This window comes from Leptosomus discolor, chromosome Z, assembly GCF_034619465.1.
Source record: "Leptosomus discolor isolate bLepDis1 chromosome Z, bLepDis1.hap2, whole genome shotgun sequence".
NCBI lineage: Eukaryota > Metazoa > Chordata > Aves > Leptosomiformes > Leptosomidae > Leptosomus > Leptosomus discolor.
In genome coordinates this window covers 80915623-80935407 of record NC_141419.1, presented here as the reverse complement: position 1 = coordinate 80935407, position 19785 = coordinate 80915623, and the positions used below count along the sequence as shown (strand labels likewise).

General features: G+C 40.4%; 1 protein-coding gene across 1 annotated transcript; it reads right to left on the bottom strand.

Moving 5' to 3' along the window:
* Positions 1-3927: 3927 nt before the first annotated feature.
* Positions 3928-18432, bottom strand: SLC45A2 (solute carrier family 45 member 2). The gene is given in 8 exon segments (XM_086479921.1): positions 3928-4110; positions 5349-5363; positions 6980-7212; positions 8158-8281; positions 9572-9715; positions 13779-13864; positions 16722-16898; positions 17997-18432. Coding segments are annotated over 8 exon segments (1398 nt in total).
* Positions 18433-19785: the final 1353 nt, after the last annotated feature.

Below are 19785 nucleotides of genomic sequence, written 5' to 3'. Positions count from 1 at the left end.
ACTCCAGGTACTTATCTGGAGCAACACAAGGCAGTACTCTCTGGTTTGAAGTCTCTGTGTGATATGAAGTCACTATCTTTAATACACAGGTGAAATATTAATACATACGGAGGTAAAAAGTTCATTTCCAAGAAGAAACTTTAGGAAATACAACTAATTAACACACCTTGCATAACAAAAAGAGCAATGTATGAAACTGAATATATCATAGAAGGCAACAGAACTGCAATTTGCTTTTCACAGTTCAGTCTTGGACAAGTGGCCCAGAACATTTGCCACTTAAAGAAAGGACCAGCTAGGGAATAAGAAATGAATGCTGAAAACTTAGAGGGAAAAGTTTTGGTTTATAGATCACTTTTTTCAGTTTTATCATGCCAAAAATAATTTGAAGACATACAGCAGATACTTCTGCCCTTTTCCTCCATGAAGCAATCCCTCTACAGTTCAGAAATATCAAATGTCATCATTGCCACATCATCCGCTTACACCATTCTCCCTATCTTTTGACATGCTGCAGGGACTGGTACCAATTCACAGGCACCAATGCTAAAGCTGTGAGTTCTGAGAAGGCAAAGACAGTTATGATTCATCCTCACTTGTGTAGTTTACCTGGAAGAAAAGTGTCTCCCACAAACACCTGTTGCTCGTTTTCGGGGAAGTAAAAGAAACTTAGTAAGATCATTGTGAAAGACAGAACCAACATTGGAAAAAACTCAATTACTAATTTTAATCTTTAAGTAATTAAAACCCAGTTACTAATACTGCAAGTCCTTTAAACAAGAGAACTAAAACTTCCTTGAATGGTTTGCTTGCATGACATGCCTGCTTGTTAAATGGCAATAAGTGGCAGGCACTCATAAGAGAAAGAAAAAGTAAAGTGTTATGAAGATAAGATGGCAGACTTGTTTCCTGCCTCGTTTTATTCAGCCATTACTAGTTCCATTAAAGTGGGAAGAAGGAGGAGCTGGTTATCTCAAGACACCTCATTTTCATCTAAATGTATCGTTTGTGTAAACACAATACAGATAAGATCTTTATTTATTTGATTTTATGTATATGAAAGTAAAATCAGATGAGAAAGATCAGACCCAGGGTAATTCCAACTTTGAAACTGACATCATTGCGATAAAAGCTGATATTAAGTATGTACCTGATCATATTGATAACTCAAGTCTTGATCTAATGTAAAAGGACAGAAAAGGTGGAACTTCTTAAATTAGTAGCACCACAGTACAGCTCTTCAGTGCCTTTAACATTTTTAACATTTTAGCATTTCTGTTGCTGAAAGAAAAACTTATTTCACCCTTTCTTATGAATTAGTAAAATTTTATAATTTTTTCACTAACACCTGAAATACATTTTTGACTTCAGAATGAGCACCATTATAGTTTTTCTGGTTTAAATGCTGTTTTTTCAAATTGCACTTAGGTTTTTGTCTGCTAGCTATTTTTGATGAAGACCCATTAAGAAAGATATTATTTTTAAGTCTTAAAACCGAGTACAGGATGTCTCCATGGAGAGATTTCCAAAGAAAAACTGACTGTTCTGTAGCAAGCAGTGAATTTTAAAAGGAAAGATCATGAGACAGACAATAATGGGAGTTCCTGAAACAGTTTTCTCTGAATAGAATTATAAATGAAAGCATTGATATACGTAATGGTCACATCTCTCTTCTCTCTAAAGGTTCACAATTTTGGTCATGTTGTTGCAGATCTACAGTCACTCCATGGGCCTGAATCAATGCCAGCTTTCTCTTTGTGTAACAGAGCAGAGACAGCACTGACCATTCAAATTTTAATGTTCTGATGATGTTAAACCTCAAAGAAAATATTGGCAAAGACATAGGTAAACATTGCAAAGTTCCTTTCCCAGCCTCACACTGGAATCAAAGCTTTATGACCTCAGCTGCTGAAGCACAGGTTTACATGGTGCTTCAAGTCCTGCAGTCCTATAAAACAAGATCACCTCCTCCTTGCTCTGTTTCTATGGCTTACAGAACGCTCGCTCTTCCCTTAAAAATTCCTCCCCCTAGGAGATACTGAGTTAATGGAAGATAGTGAGTTAATGGTGGCATAAAGTGAATTGAGAAGACAACCAGCCTTCATTTTCTGGCCACCTCCTGTTTGTCCTGGTTGAAGCCCTCGTGCTCCAGGCCGTCTCAGCTCCTACAAAGTGTTTCAGGCACAGTGCAGGGGCTCAGTCTTCCGAGCTTTTCTCTTCCATGGGTGTGAATGAGAGGGGTTCATGAAGAGCCACAAAACGAAAGAAGCCATAAAATAAATTACCGGCTAGTAAGTAACGTTTGCCATGCACTGAGCCTCATTTTGGGTTTACAGTAGAGACACAATTCTCAACAAGAAAAGGTAGCTGAAGCTGCCATAATTAATAAGAGATTCCCAAGGGAAAATTATTTTTCATAGAATAAATGACTCGCTCTACTCTTGAAACCATACAAAAAGGATAAAGTTGGCGCATCACTGCAGATGCTCAAATCTAACACCATTTGTGTTGTCAGTTTGTGTCGTGCAGAACTTCTAACGGCTGATCAGCTCAACAGTGCATTTGACTGAACAGTGTTGATTATACATGTGCAATATTTTAAAAAAACAACAAAACAAAACACCATACCTGGCAACAGTCTCTCTGTGTCATTAACAATATTGCATTAGCAGATGGCTTCACGTGGCTTAGCATATAGCATAGCAAATAGATATGACAGTTCTCAGGACAGAGGAGGCACAGCATAAATACAGCATATCACTTTCACAAACAGGATTTTCAAAACTCTGGCAATATTATAAAAATAAGAATGAAGCTTCATATGCAATTAAATACAAATAACTGGACTTCAGTATTTACTGTACAATAATTCCTGATAGTGCTTTGCAGAACTGAATTTATTTACAATATTCTGTAAAAAGCAAATGCCATTTCACTCAAAGCTAAATGCATGAAGGAATACAAAGAAAACAGAGATGCTACTTTAAGGTAAATTCTGTCATATCCAATGTCAAGATTTAAGTGGCTTACAACCATTCATAAAGTTCTTATTTTGGCTATTTTTGGTTTTCACCTACAGTATCAAGGTCAAGAGGCCAGTTTTTTAAGAAGGAAGAAATGGCAGCTGTTTCCCATAGATAGATTGTTTAGGTGCCTGCACATGGATCTGCAGAGCAGCCTTAGGCAGACTTTCATGACAAGCTTAGTCAGTACTTTCATTTCATTGATACAGAAGCAGCAGGATCCAGTATAAAATAATTACTTCACAGTTATGTTTTAAACAAGTTTTAAGCAATACGCTTCAATCTTTTTTATATTCCAGTCATCTTTCACACACAAATCTGCTTTTGACAGTAGCTGGAAATTAACTGATCCCATTTAACAGTACTACTAATCATAACACAATTGCACCGCGCATGGCCTCTGACACCTGTTTGATCCTCCTGCAGCTTTTGACTACCAGAGGGAACAGCCACGAGCTTAAGATACTTGAAAAACAAGGTAAATAACAACTTTCTTCCTAACTCTGTCCATTTTTATTACTTCTTCAGTTTATCACATACTTAATCTGTTAACTTCCACAAATTGGTAACGAGGAGTTTCATAATGACTCCTCACGTAGGGCATTGAGATACCATGGGCACACACACCGTCATGTGTAATAGCATGTTAATACACTGAGGTCAGCAGGACTGAAGTAGTAAAGCAGTCAAAATACAGAAGCTTTCAATCTGAGGCAATAGGCAACCAGTTCTATCAAGTCTCTGTTTGTAAAGCTCTGGAAATGCAACCGCTCTGAGGAGGTAAGAGAGGAGGACGTGCCAGCAGTATCAGCACCAGTATCAGGCAACAGCCCCAGTGCTGCTGACCCAGAAAGGAAACACAGAAAGTTGCTGGGGAGGTTTCTTCCAATCGCTTCACACAGTCCTACTCCACATATCGAACACAAAAAGCAACAAAGCAGCAGCCGATCAGTGCCACCGTAGATGCCGAAATCACAGTGACTGCGCTGCCGGCAGCACTAACCAAGAGCCCCAGGCCCACACCAAGAATGATCTGGGCCAGCTGGACCATGCAGGTGAGAGCAGCACAGTCAATGCCCTTCCCTCTCTCGTGCTCTCCAGCTTGTTCCCCACCCCGCACCTTCAGACTCTGCAAATAAGCATAAAACAAAACCCAGTGAAATGAGACAGCACCAACAACCTGCAGCCCTGAGCCAATGGCGCTGTCACGACCCCCAGGTGCAGCAAGACAGGCCAATAGGTCTCTGCTTCCCTTCTGTTTCTTCTGTTTGTCCCACAAAGGTTACAGAATTCAGACAGATTTTACAAGTAATAATGAGTTTTCCAAGCTCCCCCTGACTTGTCCCATTTCTCCCATCTGCAATTTTTCCCTGTATCCCTTCTCTCAAGGAAAGAATTGAAACTTGATCAGAAAAATTAGCTTCAAGTTGCCTTCAAGTTCAGGTTTATTTCAGCTCTGGCAAACTGACATTTCACAGTACAGGACACCCCATCATGGATACTTTAGCTTAAACTGTCATGGTTGAATGAGGGCCTTAAAGGGATATTAAGATGAGTTATACTACGTCCCACACACATACAGAGCGTCATTCATTACAATGCGGCTCTGTGCTCTGAAGTTAAGGCTCAAAGCACATAAAGGAGTTCAGTACCAAAATCTACATGCAATGCTTTTTTTGCTGGAGAAAAAAAATAATCTGAAACCCAATGTCCAGCCTAGAATTCTTCTACACTAGCAAAGACCATTATTAACTACTGATGATCTGCATATCTGCTATGATACACGTAGCAGAGCGAAAGGCTTCATTTATTTTATACAAGCATCTCATATATAGGCACTCTGTGAGGGTGGTTTTTTACTGGAACAGGTTGACCAGAGGGGTTGTCTCCATCCTTGGAAATACTCAAACCAGACTGGACATGACCCTGGGCAAGCTGCTCCAGGTGGCCCTGCTTGAGCAGGGGCATTGGACTACATGATCTCTGGAGGTCCCTTCTAACTTCAGCTGTTCTGTAATTCCCTCCAGCAAGGAGCTATTCTGTTTTGTTGGGAAATTACAACAAAAATTGTAGGTTTTAGTTGTTACAAACAGGTTACATATTTATTGTTCTTTTTGCATAGGCTGTTGAATGGAAAAGGTTGTATTGTAACAAACAAAGGTTTTCATGCTGTAGGCTAGCTGTGCTGCTGTCTTCTGGTATCTAAACACTCTGCCATTAAGATGCTTTTTGCTTTTCTCAAGACCTTTTACATTGCCTTTGAGCTGTTACCACACGCAGCTCAAAAGTACTGGAGACAAACAGTCTCTTCCTAATCCAGTAGACAATTGAATTTGGATCCTAGGGAATTGCAGCATGGAACAGGAATTGAAACAGCAGCATTTTAAAACTCAGCACATGATTTTGCTAGACTGCACAGTGAGGGAAGATGCAATGATACAGTCCTTTCACCTGCAGTATTTCCAAGTTTAGACACAATTTTTTTTGGAATTACATCTATTTTTGCTGGGTTGTGCCCAGTGTTCCTATGTGCCAGTAGTTCTGATAATTATATGAATATGTAAATGAATGCAATCTTGCATTTGATGTTTCCTCTTTATTTTTTTCTATGTTGTACATCATAGAAGACTTGAGATAAACCGAATTCTATTACTGTCACTTCTAACATATTATTATGTGTCATTTAACAGCTGGTATAGCAAGCACCATATACCAAACAAGAAACAATCCGTTATCTTACAAGTAACATTTGAATACATTAGCCTATTAAATATAAAGTCCATAAATACGCTTCGGCATATTTTACTTCACTTCTATCTTGGAACAGCTTTGAATCAGAGCTAGACTACAATTTTGCCTTTAATCCCTTTCCCTGAGCTGGCTGGCCAGAGGTTGGGATTGTGATCTCACCCTAAACTGGGTTCATTCCCTGTCCTTATATCTTACTAAAACACTTCATCATGATCGTTGGAAGGAACAGAGAAATTAACTGAAAAATTAGGAATCAGATCTATGAAATATTTAACCACGTTGAGACATCCTCCTAGGGTGCAAAAGAATATTTACAAGTTTTCTTGTATTCATCATTCAGACGGTGATGCTTAGAAATTTTACAGAACAATAGGACAAGTTCTCAAGGACTTCACCTAGTCCTGTGCTGCCTCAACTATGTTTCTATGTTGTTTTTCAACAGGTCAACATTTCCTTTATTAATTTTTTCAAATGTCGCCAGACATAATGAGAACTTTTCCTAAGTACTCCCAACTCTCCTTACTCCTTGTTTCCAGCTCTCTCATGAACTTAAGAGACTGGAGAGAAGTTTTCCATTAAAGAGCTCAACACTCTACAAGACATGAAGATCCTGCTGCTCCCAGTTACATGATATAAGGAATGCAAGCTTTTCCACATTTTCCTTGGAAACAGGTTTTCATGCTCTGGAGGACCAAAAATCAGCCCCAGACCTTTAGAGAGACAATGAGAACATGGTATATAATTTAATACTGAACTATATAAAACTGTTTGTACTTGAATTTCTTATTTTTATTAGCTAACAGCTTTTGTAACACTTTGCAGATAACTAAAAATTCTGCCAGCCTTTACAGAGTGGTTATTAACCTTAGGAACTCAGAAGTCAAGTCCACAGCTAATACAGCTGGAAGGAAGGATATTAGGAAGGTAAGACCTGAAGGCAACACAAACTGGAACCCTGTTATCTGCTTACTGCCTGAATGTGTACTGTGATTTGCTTTATTTCAGTTGTGATGATGAATAATTATTTGTCTGACTGCAGGACTGTTTGGAGAGTTTGGAGCTGGGACCTTAGCTGTCTCTGTCAGAAACTTTCCATTCATAACATGTGTCATCATAAATAGTTTGAAATTAAAATTAAAATCTGCTCAATAGTTCTCTCCAGTTTTCTCCCAAAATAGACTAAACAGACCCAGACAGAAATAAACTTACCCTTCCTTAGACATTGAACTCACCTCTTCTTCCCTGTGATATTCTGCAATGAGGTGGAATGGCACTGTGTACAGTGTGCTGGACATGACACCAAAGAGGGAACACAGAGCCAGAGTGGAATAGACATTAGGAAACAAGCCAATTAATCCAGTACCCAATCCAAAAAGTAGGTATCCGATGAAATAAAGTCCCTTTAATCCTATGTATGGTTGAAGGATTTTCTGTAGGTCTGTGAAAAGAAAATGAAAATGCTGATAAGACTTAAACAAAACAGGTCACATTTCATCAGGGAGTTCCTTTAAGGGGTTTTATTTTGTAAAATGCAACGAAGGAGATAATCTTACTGATTTTGGAAGCTGCCTCAAATTATTGTAGGTATAAACTTGCCAAAGAATACTTGCTGTCTCTCTTATTCTGGCACAGCCAGCTCCAGAGGATAAGTAGTTAACAACCATTCTGGAAGAACTGCCCTCATTGACAACCTCAGACATTTCCGCTGTTTGATTATAATATGAATATTTGGCACCAACCTCTGTCTGAGCTGAGAAAGGCGCTACAGAGACGCTTGCAGTTAAGCTCCAAAGGTGAACAGATTTCCCTCACATGTCTCTTAGATGCTCAATTCAGCCCCCAAAATGCGATTCATTTGAGGTTCTGGATCACAAGTAATTTTTTTAACCCTTGGTAAGAGCTATGGTGAAATCTATCTGGGGAACTGTGCTAGCACATTTACATACAATTTTGAAGAGTAAGGTTCATGCTTCTGGCAAGAACTTCTACTGCTCTGTGAAAAAGTTATTTTATGAAGAACGCAGATGGGGAGAGGCCATCAGAGGGACCTTTGAGAACTTACAGCTACAGCACTGCTAGGTCAAAGAGCATCTCAGAACGATGCCCATGGCATCCATTCTAGTCTGGCATTTAACTTCAGGATGATTTGCAGTGTTCAGGGTCAGTTCACATGCAGAACAATGCCTTACTCCCAAAGTCACCCCTCATCATGTTCACGTTAAGATATGAATTTCTAACAATGCTGAGAATGTAACATTTCTTAAAAGTTCTAATGTGGAAAAAACCCCAGTTGATTTGTCATCACTTTTAAATAATGGCAAATAGCAAACAGTTTAAACACTGTTTCAAAACTGAGGGTTGGAGTAAATTCCTGGGTACTTACAAGAATAGACTGATGAAGAAATTGCATTGATGCAAAGCCCCCAGCATCCCACCTCTACTCCTGTTTTGTAGGTAAGGTAAAGTGTGGAGTTATGAGGTGCATAAGGACTACCCTGGTATACAACCTGAAAGAGACCACAAAGATTACAGAAGGGAAGAATTGACTGCATGTATATAATACCTCCTTCTTACAGGAACAGGGTACCCAACACAGAGCCTCATGCCTGGTAGGGGAGATAACTAGCACCCAAGAAGTGTGTTAAGCAGTGCCCTAACCATCCCCTCACAGTTCTCCAGGCCTCGCACTCATTTCTTCCAGATTCTCACATCCCAGGCTCCTCCTCATTTATTACCCTCTGCCTTTTCCTGGACTGTCCACTCTACTCTGACTCGTTTGCTCTTTTTCCTTTGGAAAAAGAAAATGTCCCACTCTCCTTCTCTCTCCACTTCTGCCTCCTTGCCTTAGCCTTTCTTTCCCTAATTTATCTACAATTATTTTTTTTTTGTTTTCTCTTTCAGGCTTACCCCAACACACACATTTTTCCACTTAGTCATTGTCTTATTCAGTTCCTTATCTAGGCAAGCAAATTTTTTTCTTTCAGTTGTTCGTGTAGATTGCAGGATAAAAAAACTCCCTCTTACCTACAGAGACAAAAAAAGGCGAGGAAATGGGAATACTGCATGGAAACCACAGAAAAAAGGAAGTGGCAATGACAGGATTTGTGCCGGGAGCATATTTGTACCCTGGAAGAAAGGAGGCAGACAGGATCGTACAGCAAGGATCACTGGCAGGGACATATAGTCTTACTGCCTGGGAATGGGGTGGAAAAGGGAGCACTGGGTATCATGAAGGCAAAGAATTGCTGGCAGAAAGGACTCAGGGAAAGGTTCAAAGAGGTATGGCAGGGACAGCCAGATGCAAGGAGCCAAGAGCCTTGAGCTACCTCGTAGCTCACTGTGTGTCAAGAGCTGCAGTGCCTGAGGCCAGGGAGGCTGCAGTGCAGGTGGGCAGCCTTGTGCCAACAGTGCCCACGCACCAGGATAAGGCCAGCTGCATCCAAGCAACACCAGCATTACTTCAGTTAGGAAACCTGCCCGTCTCGGAGCAGCTCTGAAGCCAAAGTAGAGAATGGATGTGTTTGGAATAGCTCCAAGAGCTTCATCTGAAACTGTTAAACAGACAAAAATAATCTTACATATAATAAAAGGTTTTTCCCCAAGATCCGACAGGCTCTGGCTCAGAACGAGGGCCTGAGATCAATTAGCTGTTTTACAGAATTCTTGTTCAGCCATCCAGATACAACTGGCTCTGCCTCCACTGTCGTTTCCTCAGGATTATAACGCTGTCTTGTTTCTTTTTGGTGGAGGAGGAGGTGCTAAGAGGAAGAAGAAGCAAGAGGATTTTACACTTTTACCTGTCCCATGAAATCCGTGAAGAAGAGCATGTTGGACAGGAAAGCCATCCATCCAAAGAGGTGGCTCACACACAGACAGCGATAGTGGGATGGCATGCTTAAAAGCGTCTTCAAGAGTGATTTAAGGGTCATCCGCTTTTGATCCTAAAAGCAAGTATTTAACAATTTTGTATTATTTCCCTGAAGGCTAATGAAATAGCTGACAGAAAATAAGAAGGCCTCAGCATCTTTTCATCGCTAACCAAAGTTTTTAATTTGTTTCTGCTAGGAAGGGTTGCTTGGGTACCAGATGTCCTTCACTATATATTTCATTTGTAGAGCCATTGTGTAATAAAGTCATCTGAAAGATTCACAGAGTCTCTGTGAGAGCTGGGATACATCAGCAAGGAAATAATGTTTCTTGCTGTGAAAACCAGTAGGATTATTATTTACTCGTAGAACACAGTGAAAATTTTCTGCCAAAACAGATTCAGTGGTGTTTCAAAAAAAACAAAACCAGAAACAATAAGAATTTCTTTATGGAGACAGTCAGCTTTCCATTGAAAATTTAAAGCTGTAAAAAATGAAACTCAGAATACTTCCTAAGAATTAAAATATATCAGTTGTGGAATATGGTACTTCTGAGACCTCATTCCCATTCCCTTCTACGTGCTAAATTCCCTAGAAAACTCGACCTCTTCTGGTGTATCATTACCATGAGACTTCCACTATGTACTGTCCTCTCCTCCATGGAGCAGTGAAACACTGTGATACATCACAGGAGACACAGCACCACTCAAAATCCTAGCACCCAGAGAATGTGAGCTCCAGCACATGAACAACTCACCCCATGGGTGAAATAACTCATTTCAAAATCAAAACATTTTTGGTGCTGGTTAACAAATCTCACTGATGGGGAAAACCAAAATTTTCTCCCCACCTTCAATGCCCCACCTCATCTCCATCCTCCTTGTCTCATTCCTGTGCCCCAAAACTCTCTCTCAGTTTCCTTTGCAGTCACATTCATCAGATCACTTGTGTCACTTGAATTTTGTTTAGTACAGTAGGTGTGCTTGATGCCAGGCATTTGCGAAACTCCCTTCTTACTGATTTGAAACTCCTGCATGGTTCTTTGCTTTTAAAGGGAAAAAGGTATTATTTTATCTGTGCATGATGGAACACTTCCATTTTTTTCTAGTGATGTTTGGAGGCAACAGTGTTGGGAGAAATCATAAGGGAAGCTGTAAGGCCATGAAATGTGGGAGAACTGTAAAAGTTACTTTCATTTACTGGAAAGCTGAATTTTGTCTTCAATTTGCTGTAAGATAATGACATCTTTTCCTTCCTTCAATATTCTACTTTTCACAGTTCTGCTTTCCTTTGAACTAAATTATGCTGCAAGCTACTCTATGAATAATCACCACATGGAAAGTTGGAAAATACTTTGCTCCAGTGGGAGGTTTTTAATCCTCATAGGAATGCCAAAATTCAAGTTGCTGACTTTCACCTTGAACTGCATATTGTCCAAATCCCTTGGAATTTCTCTTGGTATCCCTGTCTCCTTTAAACAGGGTATGCTTTCTATTCTTCTACAGTTATTAAAAAAAAAATAAATTCAACATTGTCTCATTAGTGTTATTTCAAGGATGATGCCTATCGTTTGACTTAGCTTATTTAATTTGTTTAACTCTTTCACAGAGTTCTTTAAAACAGCTTTTCCAATCAAAGCGTTAACATAAGGTCAGGGAACTAAAAATGACACTGCTGTAATTACCAACAATAATTTGACAGCTAGATAGAAATGCTTTCTTTCTATTTAGATGTTTTAGAGAGTGGAAATGGAAACCAAAATGTTTAATGTGCACATTCAACACACACCAACACACAAAACCCACACTAATTTCAATGACCTGCTGAAGTTTGGCTCCATTTAAGTTCCTTATCCTTCAAAAGCTCACAATACCCAATCGATTTCTCTATAAAATCACTGCAAGACCTAGGATGATTCATAAGGATACAGAGGAATCAAAATGACTTGGTTTTTAGGGCAGTAGATCCTGAGTAATTTGGCAGCAAACTAAAGAACAAGAGACTAATCACTTTGGATGTCTGTTCCTATTGTAACAGGTCAAATCTCATTAATAATTATGGTAGCTATTAGCATGCAAGACCACAATCCTTAATTTAGAAGATATAGGGCCATGATGCCTGCAGCAAAAAAAAAGAGACACAGAAAAACAGGAAGCCAAATCATTTCTTCAAGGAAGCAATTATAGTAATGAATGAACTCAGAAACCATGTGCCACAAGAGACAGACCATTAAGGCAGTGAGTGTCTAGAATTTATACACGCCCAGGCACATCAAAGAAACATGAGACAGATCAAAGCACCGCGAGCCTCTGACAGACTGTCCAGCTAAAAATATAGAGAGCAGGGCAACCTCACAAGCTTGCTCACAGTGGATGCCAGACTTTCACCTCAAGTGTCAGACGTTACTGATTCAGTGGAATCAGTTCTTGCTAAGGTAGAGGCTACCCCAATCCAGTCCGCTCCCCTTGCTTTCACTGTCTCTGTTCTCTCTTCATTCACTTTCCATTCTTTAGAGCCAACACGGGCCAAGCAGGCAATGACATCCAGCATCTCTGACGATTTGGAGGATGCTCAAAGTTAACACTGCTGGTGAAGGATGCTGGCTGCTCAGGTCGGCCTCGGCAGGGCAACAGGTACAGCATCACAGCATGCTAGCCATGTTCTCCCAACAAACGGTTGCTTTGCTGTCTGCTGATCTCTGAGTTTGTCTGGCATTGTTGTGAGGCAGTGTTCATCTTTTATTCTATCTTTGTGTTGTATCTAGTGTAATAATATTTTTCTTTAGGTTAGGAATATCCTAATAATAAGTGCTATTATAACACAAATGGTAAATAGTAAAAGATAATAAATCCCTTTTATTTGTAGTTTAAGCATGAGTTTAGGTTTCTAACTTATAACCAACTGCATGTTCTCAGTATTTTTAATGATTTATCAAGACCGTACCAGTGATAGATATATACAATGCCAAGAGATCAGAAGTGAACTTAAAACAACGGGCAACTGTTTCATCATATTGTTATACTAGCAGCAAAACACATACATTACCCTTTGATTACATAGGGTACCATGAGAGTGCGGTGAGGATTCCTAGCACTAAAAGTCATCAGCAAAACTATAAAAGCTATTATCTGTTCCCAAGACCATTCTAGAAATGAGCTCTCCAGGTATTTTTCAGGTAGATTCACCTTTTCCTAGTTGCTTTAGATTGAAGCAATCCCTCATAAAAATGCAGCAGAAACAAAATAACAGTGATGATTTGAAAGTACTTGCTATTCTCTCCCACCTAAAAGTTCTGCCAAAGACAGAGCTACAAAGACAGACACTTCAAAATAAAACTAAAACGTGGGAATTGAGGTAGAATTGCTGTAGAAGTAGCACCAGTACTGTCAATAAATCCTCAGTGAAATGTTGAGCAGCGGCAAACCCAAATGTTTACTAGACCAGGGAACAAACACTTCATATGTACTACGTATGAAAGTGTGAGGACTTCAGCGGGAGTTAGATTTATGTCAAAGATTAATGGTCTTTAGCCCTTGTCAACAATTTGATATTAATTCTATCAGGACTGAAAGACAAAGTAGATCCTCTCAACAAAACTCACATGGGGAGGATATCAAGAGACTGACACAGAGCAGAAACCTGAACATGGTTCTCTCTCATCCTTGCCAGTTGTTTAAAGCACCAGGACTAGTCTGTCTCATCCCTCTTACTGGAAATACTTTATAAACAAAAACAGATAAAAGAAAGCAGGCTTTCTCCTGACCCTGTATCCTGGTGGAGGATTCTTTTTCTGCATGTGTGAAAGGGCTCCACTCCAAACAGTCAGCATCAGCTAATCAAAGGGTCTCCAAGGATGCAATGATGTGGCTTACGAAACGATTTCTGCACTTACCTCCGTACATGACGTAACAGCGCATTTCCCCGGTTTAGCTGCAGCCTTGATTTCAGCACATGTTGATTTTAAGTAGCCATTCTTGATTTCCTCCTCTATGGAGCTATATTTATAGGATTCAGTCGCAGTTACTTCCAGCAAGAACTTTGTCTCTTCATTTTCATATCTGAGAGGAACTTCAGGAATACTGCGCAGATGTACAGTAAGGCAGATTAGGAAAACCAAGGCTGCAAAGAAGAAAATCACCTGGAATTCTGATGCCAAGGAATATCCTAGTACAGTTTGACCCCAATCCATCGCACCTGTCAGGTAACCCAGGGCTCCTCCCAAACCTATGGGGGTGGGAAAAAAGGAGAAAAAAGATCTACTGGCATTGACAAACCAAACAAACGGTACGCTATACCCTCATATGATCCCCTCTAGAAATAATCGAATAATTACTTTTCAGATATTAATCACAAGAAATAGGAATACTGGACTAATCATATACATGAGCAGTTTCCAAAACATCTCTTGAAAACTGTACTGAGCTTTGGTGAACAGAGCTCTCCAAAAAATGCCTGAACATACAGCAACGTGGGCCTCCAGCTCTCCTCTCTCTCTTTGAAGCATTGTTTTCTTTGAAACAGTAAGTAACACAAAATAAATTTCTACTGAAATTTATGGGTATTTTAAAACTTCACACAACAAAGAAACATTTTTTAAAATTAGATTGACACTGTCTATAGTTTAGACTTTACAAAATGTGTTTTGTATAGCTGAATCTAAACAGAAATACTGTCTCCATGTGAAATTTAAAAAAAAAAGGAAATAAAACTAAAAGCATCGTTTTGTAGTTATCAAAATCGAAGTACCTTGCCACTCGGAAAAGAAAACAAAAAGGATCAAATACCAATGTTTAATTCCATTTACTGATTTTCTCAAAAAAAATAGAATAAAAGGTAAAATGAGAATGCTGCCTTGTGCCTTGAAGTTAATAAAACCAGTGTTCAGCCTGATTTTTTTTTACAATTTCTTCTTTTTTGTTATTAGTGCACATAGTTTCAGAAGCACAAGAAAGTGCATGCTGTTACACAGGGCACAGAGCTCTGGTAGGGGAAGCAGCTTTGCAGAGCCCTGACACCTTGTTTACCAGGTGGCTCTGCAGGACGTGGGCGTCAAGCAGGACAGAAGCATTTGAAGGACTTGGAAGTATTTCTACTCTTCTGCTTAGGAGAACTGAAGACAATGCATGGCAGAACTATTCTAACAAGAAGTAATGGAGCTAACAGGACCTACACTTGCTTCAGCTACAAAACGTGGGATTTTGATTTCATTCTGGGCTCTCTGTACTTTTTTCCCTCTGGGGTCTGATTATGGCTCTCCTCCATTGTGTCCTACTGCATTTTACAGGGGACTGTGTCCTTGCTTGTTCTCATGAAAAACAATTAAGCTGTTAATAACTTTTTGAAGAAAACCTATACTAAATATTTGCACAAAGTGGATGTTTGATGTTTGAGGTTGTCTTTGCATACTGTTTTGAGAAAAAGCCATCATGATATCAGAATGCAATCTCAGTGTTGCGTGTTGGATATGTGCACTCTTCCTTCTGCTTGTCTCAGTGGTCCTAAGTTCCATAACTGCAAAGCTATCCATGTTCAAACCTTAAGCTGAAGACAAACTGGAGAGCAAAATCTTGGAGATATTCAGTATAAAAAAGAAGGAATTAAATAGGGGAAACAAAATAATATTTAAAACAGAAGCTAGAAAAAACATGGGAAGATTGCTGTCCATGTCCAATAAGGACAGAACAAGGAATGATAAATGTAAATTGTAGGGAATGGATATTAAGATTAGATTTTAGGGAAAACTGTCTAACAACAAGCCCAGTGAACTGCTGAAACAGACTGCCTTGGGGGAGCTGCAGAACGCCTACCAAGGCAGGCTTTCAAGAACAGGCTAGGTAACTACCCATCAAGAAGGGCTAAGATACCGATGGTCTTGCTATAGGGCGCATGGGGTGGACCAAATAATGCAACCTGTTCCAGCCTTATTTGATGTGATCTGTCCCACATCCCTTTTCACAGCTCGGTACACAAATGAATCAGCTGCATCTGTAGCTCTAAACTTGGAAATCAAGTCTTTTTGGTATCATCCAAGGAAAAATTGCAAGTGGAGTTCTGCTGACAGAAAGAATATACATAAAGACTCACTCCCCTCTCTGTCAGTGATTGTTAAAAATCTTCTCTGTCAGTTTCTAATGGATAATACTGATTTCATTCCTGTGTGGCTTTAAGGTTCCCTTATAATCTGTGTTCCTGGACACAGCTATTCAAATGTTCAAGATTAGCCTGTTGTCAATAGCTACTACACCTCCGTCCTCAACTACAGTAACTGCCACTGAATCTACATGCCTCTGCTTGTGGTATGGCCCAGTAGACACAAAAATCTACATCAACACCAATTGTACGACTTCTCATCTAGTCTGCTTTTTGTCTAGTCCTTTCACAGTGACTGCTCTCGGACACAGCTGGAAGTTTAGCCCAATTCACACTACACAGCCTTCCTGTGTATTTTCTCACACAGGGCTCTCCCTGTTCATTTTCTCAACACAAGCCTCACATAGCGCAGAAGGTTCCCTTCCATAACTCAGCCACTTACTTCATTTGCAAGAGCCTGGACTGAACCACTTGGACTTATTTTGTGGAAGTTGCAAAGTTCTGAATTTTACACAGAACTCCTGTTTCTACACAGGCAGGCAGCATATACTGGAGCATTGCTGAACAACGGACATCAACTACTCTGGTCTGTGCAGCTCTTGCTCTATGTCACACGCCGAGTAAAAAATGTTATTTTTACGTGCTATGGCAAGGAAACAAGTTACATCCCTTAATTTTTGCTTCACCAAAAACTTGAAAAAAATCAGAACAAGCTGAATAAACACTGCTTCATTTTTTAAATAATTATTGTGCTTACTTAAATCATGGCTATGTTGCTGTAAATGTTTATGCCAGCAGCATTCTGCAGCAGAATTCTTGTAGCAGCAATCACAAGTTGCTGTTCTCTGGAGCAGTGAAAACCCAGCAACAAAAGACTTGTGACTGAAGCGCGGGATCAGATGATCAGTTCATTCAAGACCAGAAACACAGTGAGGATAAAATCCATGCCCCTCCTTCGAGAGGTGGGGAGGAAAAGAAGGGATCTAAGTACCTGTAAAGAGGGCGTGGTAATGCAGACCCTTCTCTTTATCCTGATGAGAGCAGACATCAAATAAATACGCTTTGATGGGGCCATCAATAAAATCAGCTGCAAAGTCAAAAAGCACTACTCCCAGCATGGTAATGACTATTGCCCATGTCCGTTGCTTGTCTCTCTCAGCGATGAAAGCTACAAAAAGAAAAACACCCTCATTCTGACAGCAACAGTGCCATGTTCTGCTAAACCACATTTTTTCTTTCCTGATACTTCCAAATCTAACCAATGCTTAGTCATGCAAGAGCGAGCAGTGATACCAGAATCACATCAGAGGAGGAGGATAACCGAGCTGTGCTAGGTTGTTGACTTACTGCCTTGAGTCAGCACAAACTCAGGGTACTCTGAGCTCCACACTCAAGAGCATCACTAGCCTTAATCTACTCCTTTGCACCTCCATGGCATGCTCTGGTAGCCTAATGCACGTGCATTTTCTAGTACTTTTTTGTTTTATTCTATTTGTCCCACCCTTCCATTGTTTCAGATAATCACAAGTTGACTGTATCATCTCTTTTTGAGCAAATGAATACAAGTATATTCAACACCAATGGTATCGAGGAAGAGAGAATAGATCAAGTCACAAAAACACACGCCTCTCCCCTCTGCCAACTCATAAGGACAGCAAGAACTTTCCATCAAGACTTTGAGAAGTTACATCTCAAGCTGAAATATAACAGTATCTAGGGATATCACTCCAACTTGATTTTGCACACTCTGGGTGCAACACCATTTCCAAGGAGTTGTGGATTTCTGTTATTCACCAGCACAACACAGACCTGAGACAAGCCAGGGCTGCAATAATTAGAAGATACGTATTTTGAATGCTAATCCAGCTAAAATAGGGATTAACAGATACTTGGTTTGGATGTGTATTACAACACACAAACAATATCAATCATTTAACTTCACAAGGTAGACTGTAGTTCATAAAAACTTCTCTGAGCCTAAGCAGTGCTTTACTTGTATGAACTGACCAGGCAGCCACACGAACATACAACATACAGTAATCACACGCACAAACTACAGCACACTAGGTACAGAGTACATGCAGTGTTAGGACTGAATGGAGTTGAAGATTTCAGTGTTCCCCAGCTCCTTCAATGTAGCTGAGTAACATGACACCCAATTTTAACAGTCCACTTTAGCAGGGAAAAAAGGAACCCCTCTCTTCTTTCTGACTCAAAAGGCTAGGATGAGTTTTGTCTGTCAGCACAGCGTACGCCCCTCACTCACCTGAGATCATCACGTCCCCATTGAGGTACAAAGCCATGCCTAACAGCATTATGACGCCCAGACCCAGAATGTAAGGTCGCCTCCTGCCCCAGCTACAGGTGCAGTGATCACTGGCTGAACCTACCACGGGCTGCAGCATGAAGCCCAGGATGGGGCTGATGAGCCACACCAGGCTGTAGAGGTTCTTGGGCAGCCCTACACTGAGCAGCACCGGCGTGACAAATGCAGCCTCCACGGCATAGCAGAACTCCCGGCCGAACATCGCCATGCTGTGCATGACCAGCCTTCCCACCGCTCGCTTCCTTGGCACCACTGCTCCGGTCCTCGTCACAGATTGCAGCAGAGCCTTCTCCTCGCTGCTGCTGTCCATGTTGGTGCTGGCCACCTCGGAAGGGGGTGGAAGAGCCCCGTGGAAACCGTCTTTTGTTAAGGTCATCGCTCTACGTGCAGCGCTCTGGCAACTCGGTGCCGCCTGCCCTGGCTGACATGGAGCCCGGATCATATGCCGGGTGGGATCGGTCTGCGCTGGGGGAGGGACTCACATACTTTCATGGCTCTGCGATCACAAGTTATGCAAGGAAGGGGGCGGGGAAGCCTGAGTTAACATCAGCAGATCCGAGCTCTTGGGCATCTGCAAAGCTCCCAACTATCCACAACTAAAGAACCACTGTTTGAGCACGAAACACACATATAACGGGAACATACATCACATGGCCAAGGTACAGGATTAGCCTGACACAAGCTGTTCCTCTTGTTGCTGTAAGGCAGAGGTGATACCAAGAATCTAGAGCCCTCATCTCTGTTCAGCAAACAACGCGAGCAGCAGAGTGCTGATTCCTGCTGATCAAACAGGGGAAAAATCTGTAGTATGTACCCAGAAAAGGCTTTCAGTGCATTTCATGAAGATAAGTAACTGAACCCACCTACTGCCCTAGAGTGCTAGTGGCAGATAAAAAGCTTGACAGAAGTCTGTCACAACAGCAACCGGTGAATATTTTTTTGTTTGTGCTGTGTGTCACCCTCAACACAACTGATTATTTTCTTGATTTCTGAAAAACAAAGGATATCAGGATCCCTTAGGGTCTTTTTAAATAGTCTCACCTGCCAAGAGAAGGCCTTAGAAGAAATCTGTGGTGACATACCAAAACTGTACCTTCCAGGTCAGTCACCTGAGTGAGGCAGCTGATCCAATCTATGCTGAAGTTAACATGAGTTTTTAAATTGACTTCAGCAATTTTGAGGACAAAACTTATGTGCACTGGATTACATTTGACAACGATTACTGTTCTGCAACACAATCAGATGCATTTGGGACTAAGAAAACTGTCAAATCTTACTGTAAAGATGTACAATATTCAGTAATTTACATTAGAGTAATTTCCAGCTGGAAACTTACAAGATGTTTTTGCTGAATTTGTCAGGACCTACTAGATAATTCTTCCTTCCAGGCAGGTGCTTATGTCGTAGAATGTAAAAGGTTTTTTTACAGTAATAATGCTGACATTTTTTGCATTATTTTGTATGTGTAAAATGAGCTAAAGTGTACCTCAGCTTTGGAAGTCTTTGTGAGCAACAAAATCATCTTCAGCAAGATACAACATTCTGACAAAATTATCAAAACCCTCAACTCCTCATATCATAATTCCTGACATGTCAGACTAAAGAAAACTGTACTAATGCCATATAATTAATTCTTTTTAAAAGCATATTTTCTTTTGCCTTGAAGGACACTGTTGAAAATGACGGTTTAATTTTGAAGAATGAAAATCACCATGCAATAACCACTGTT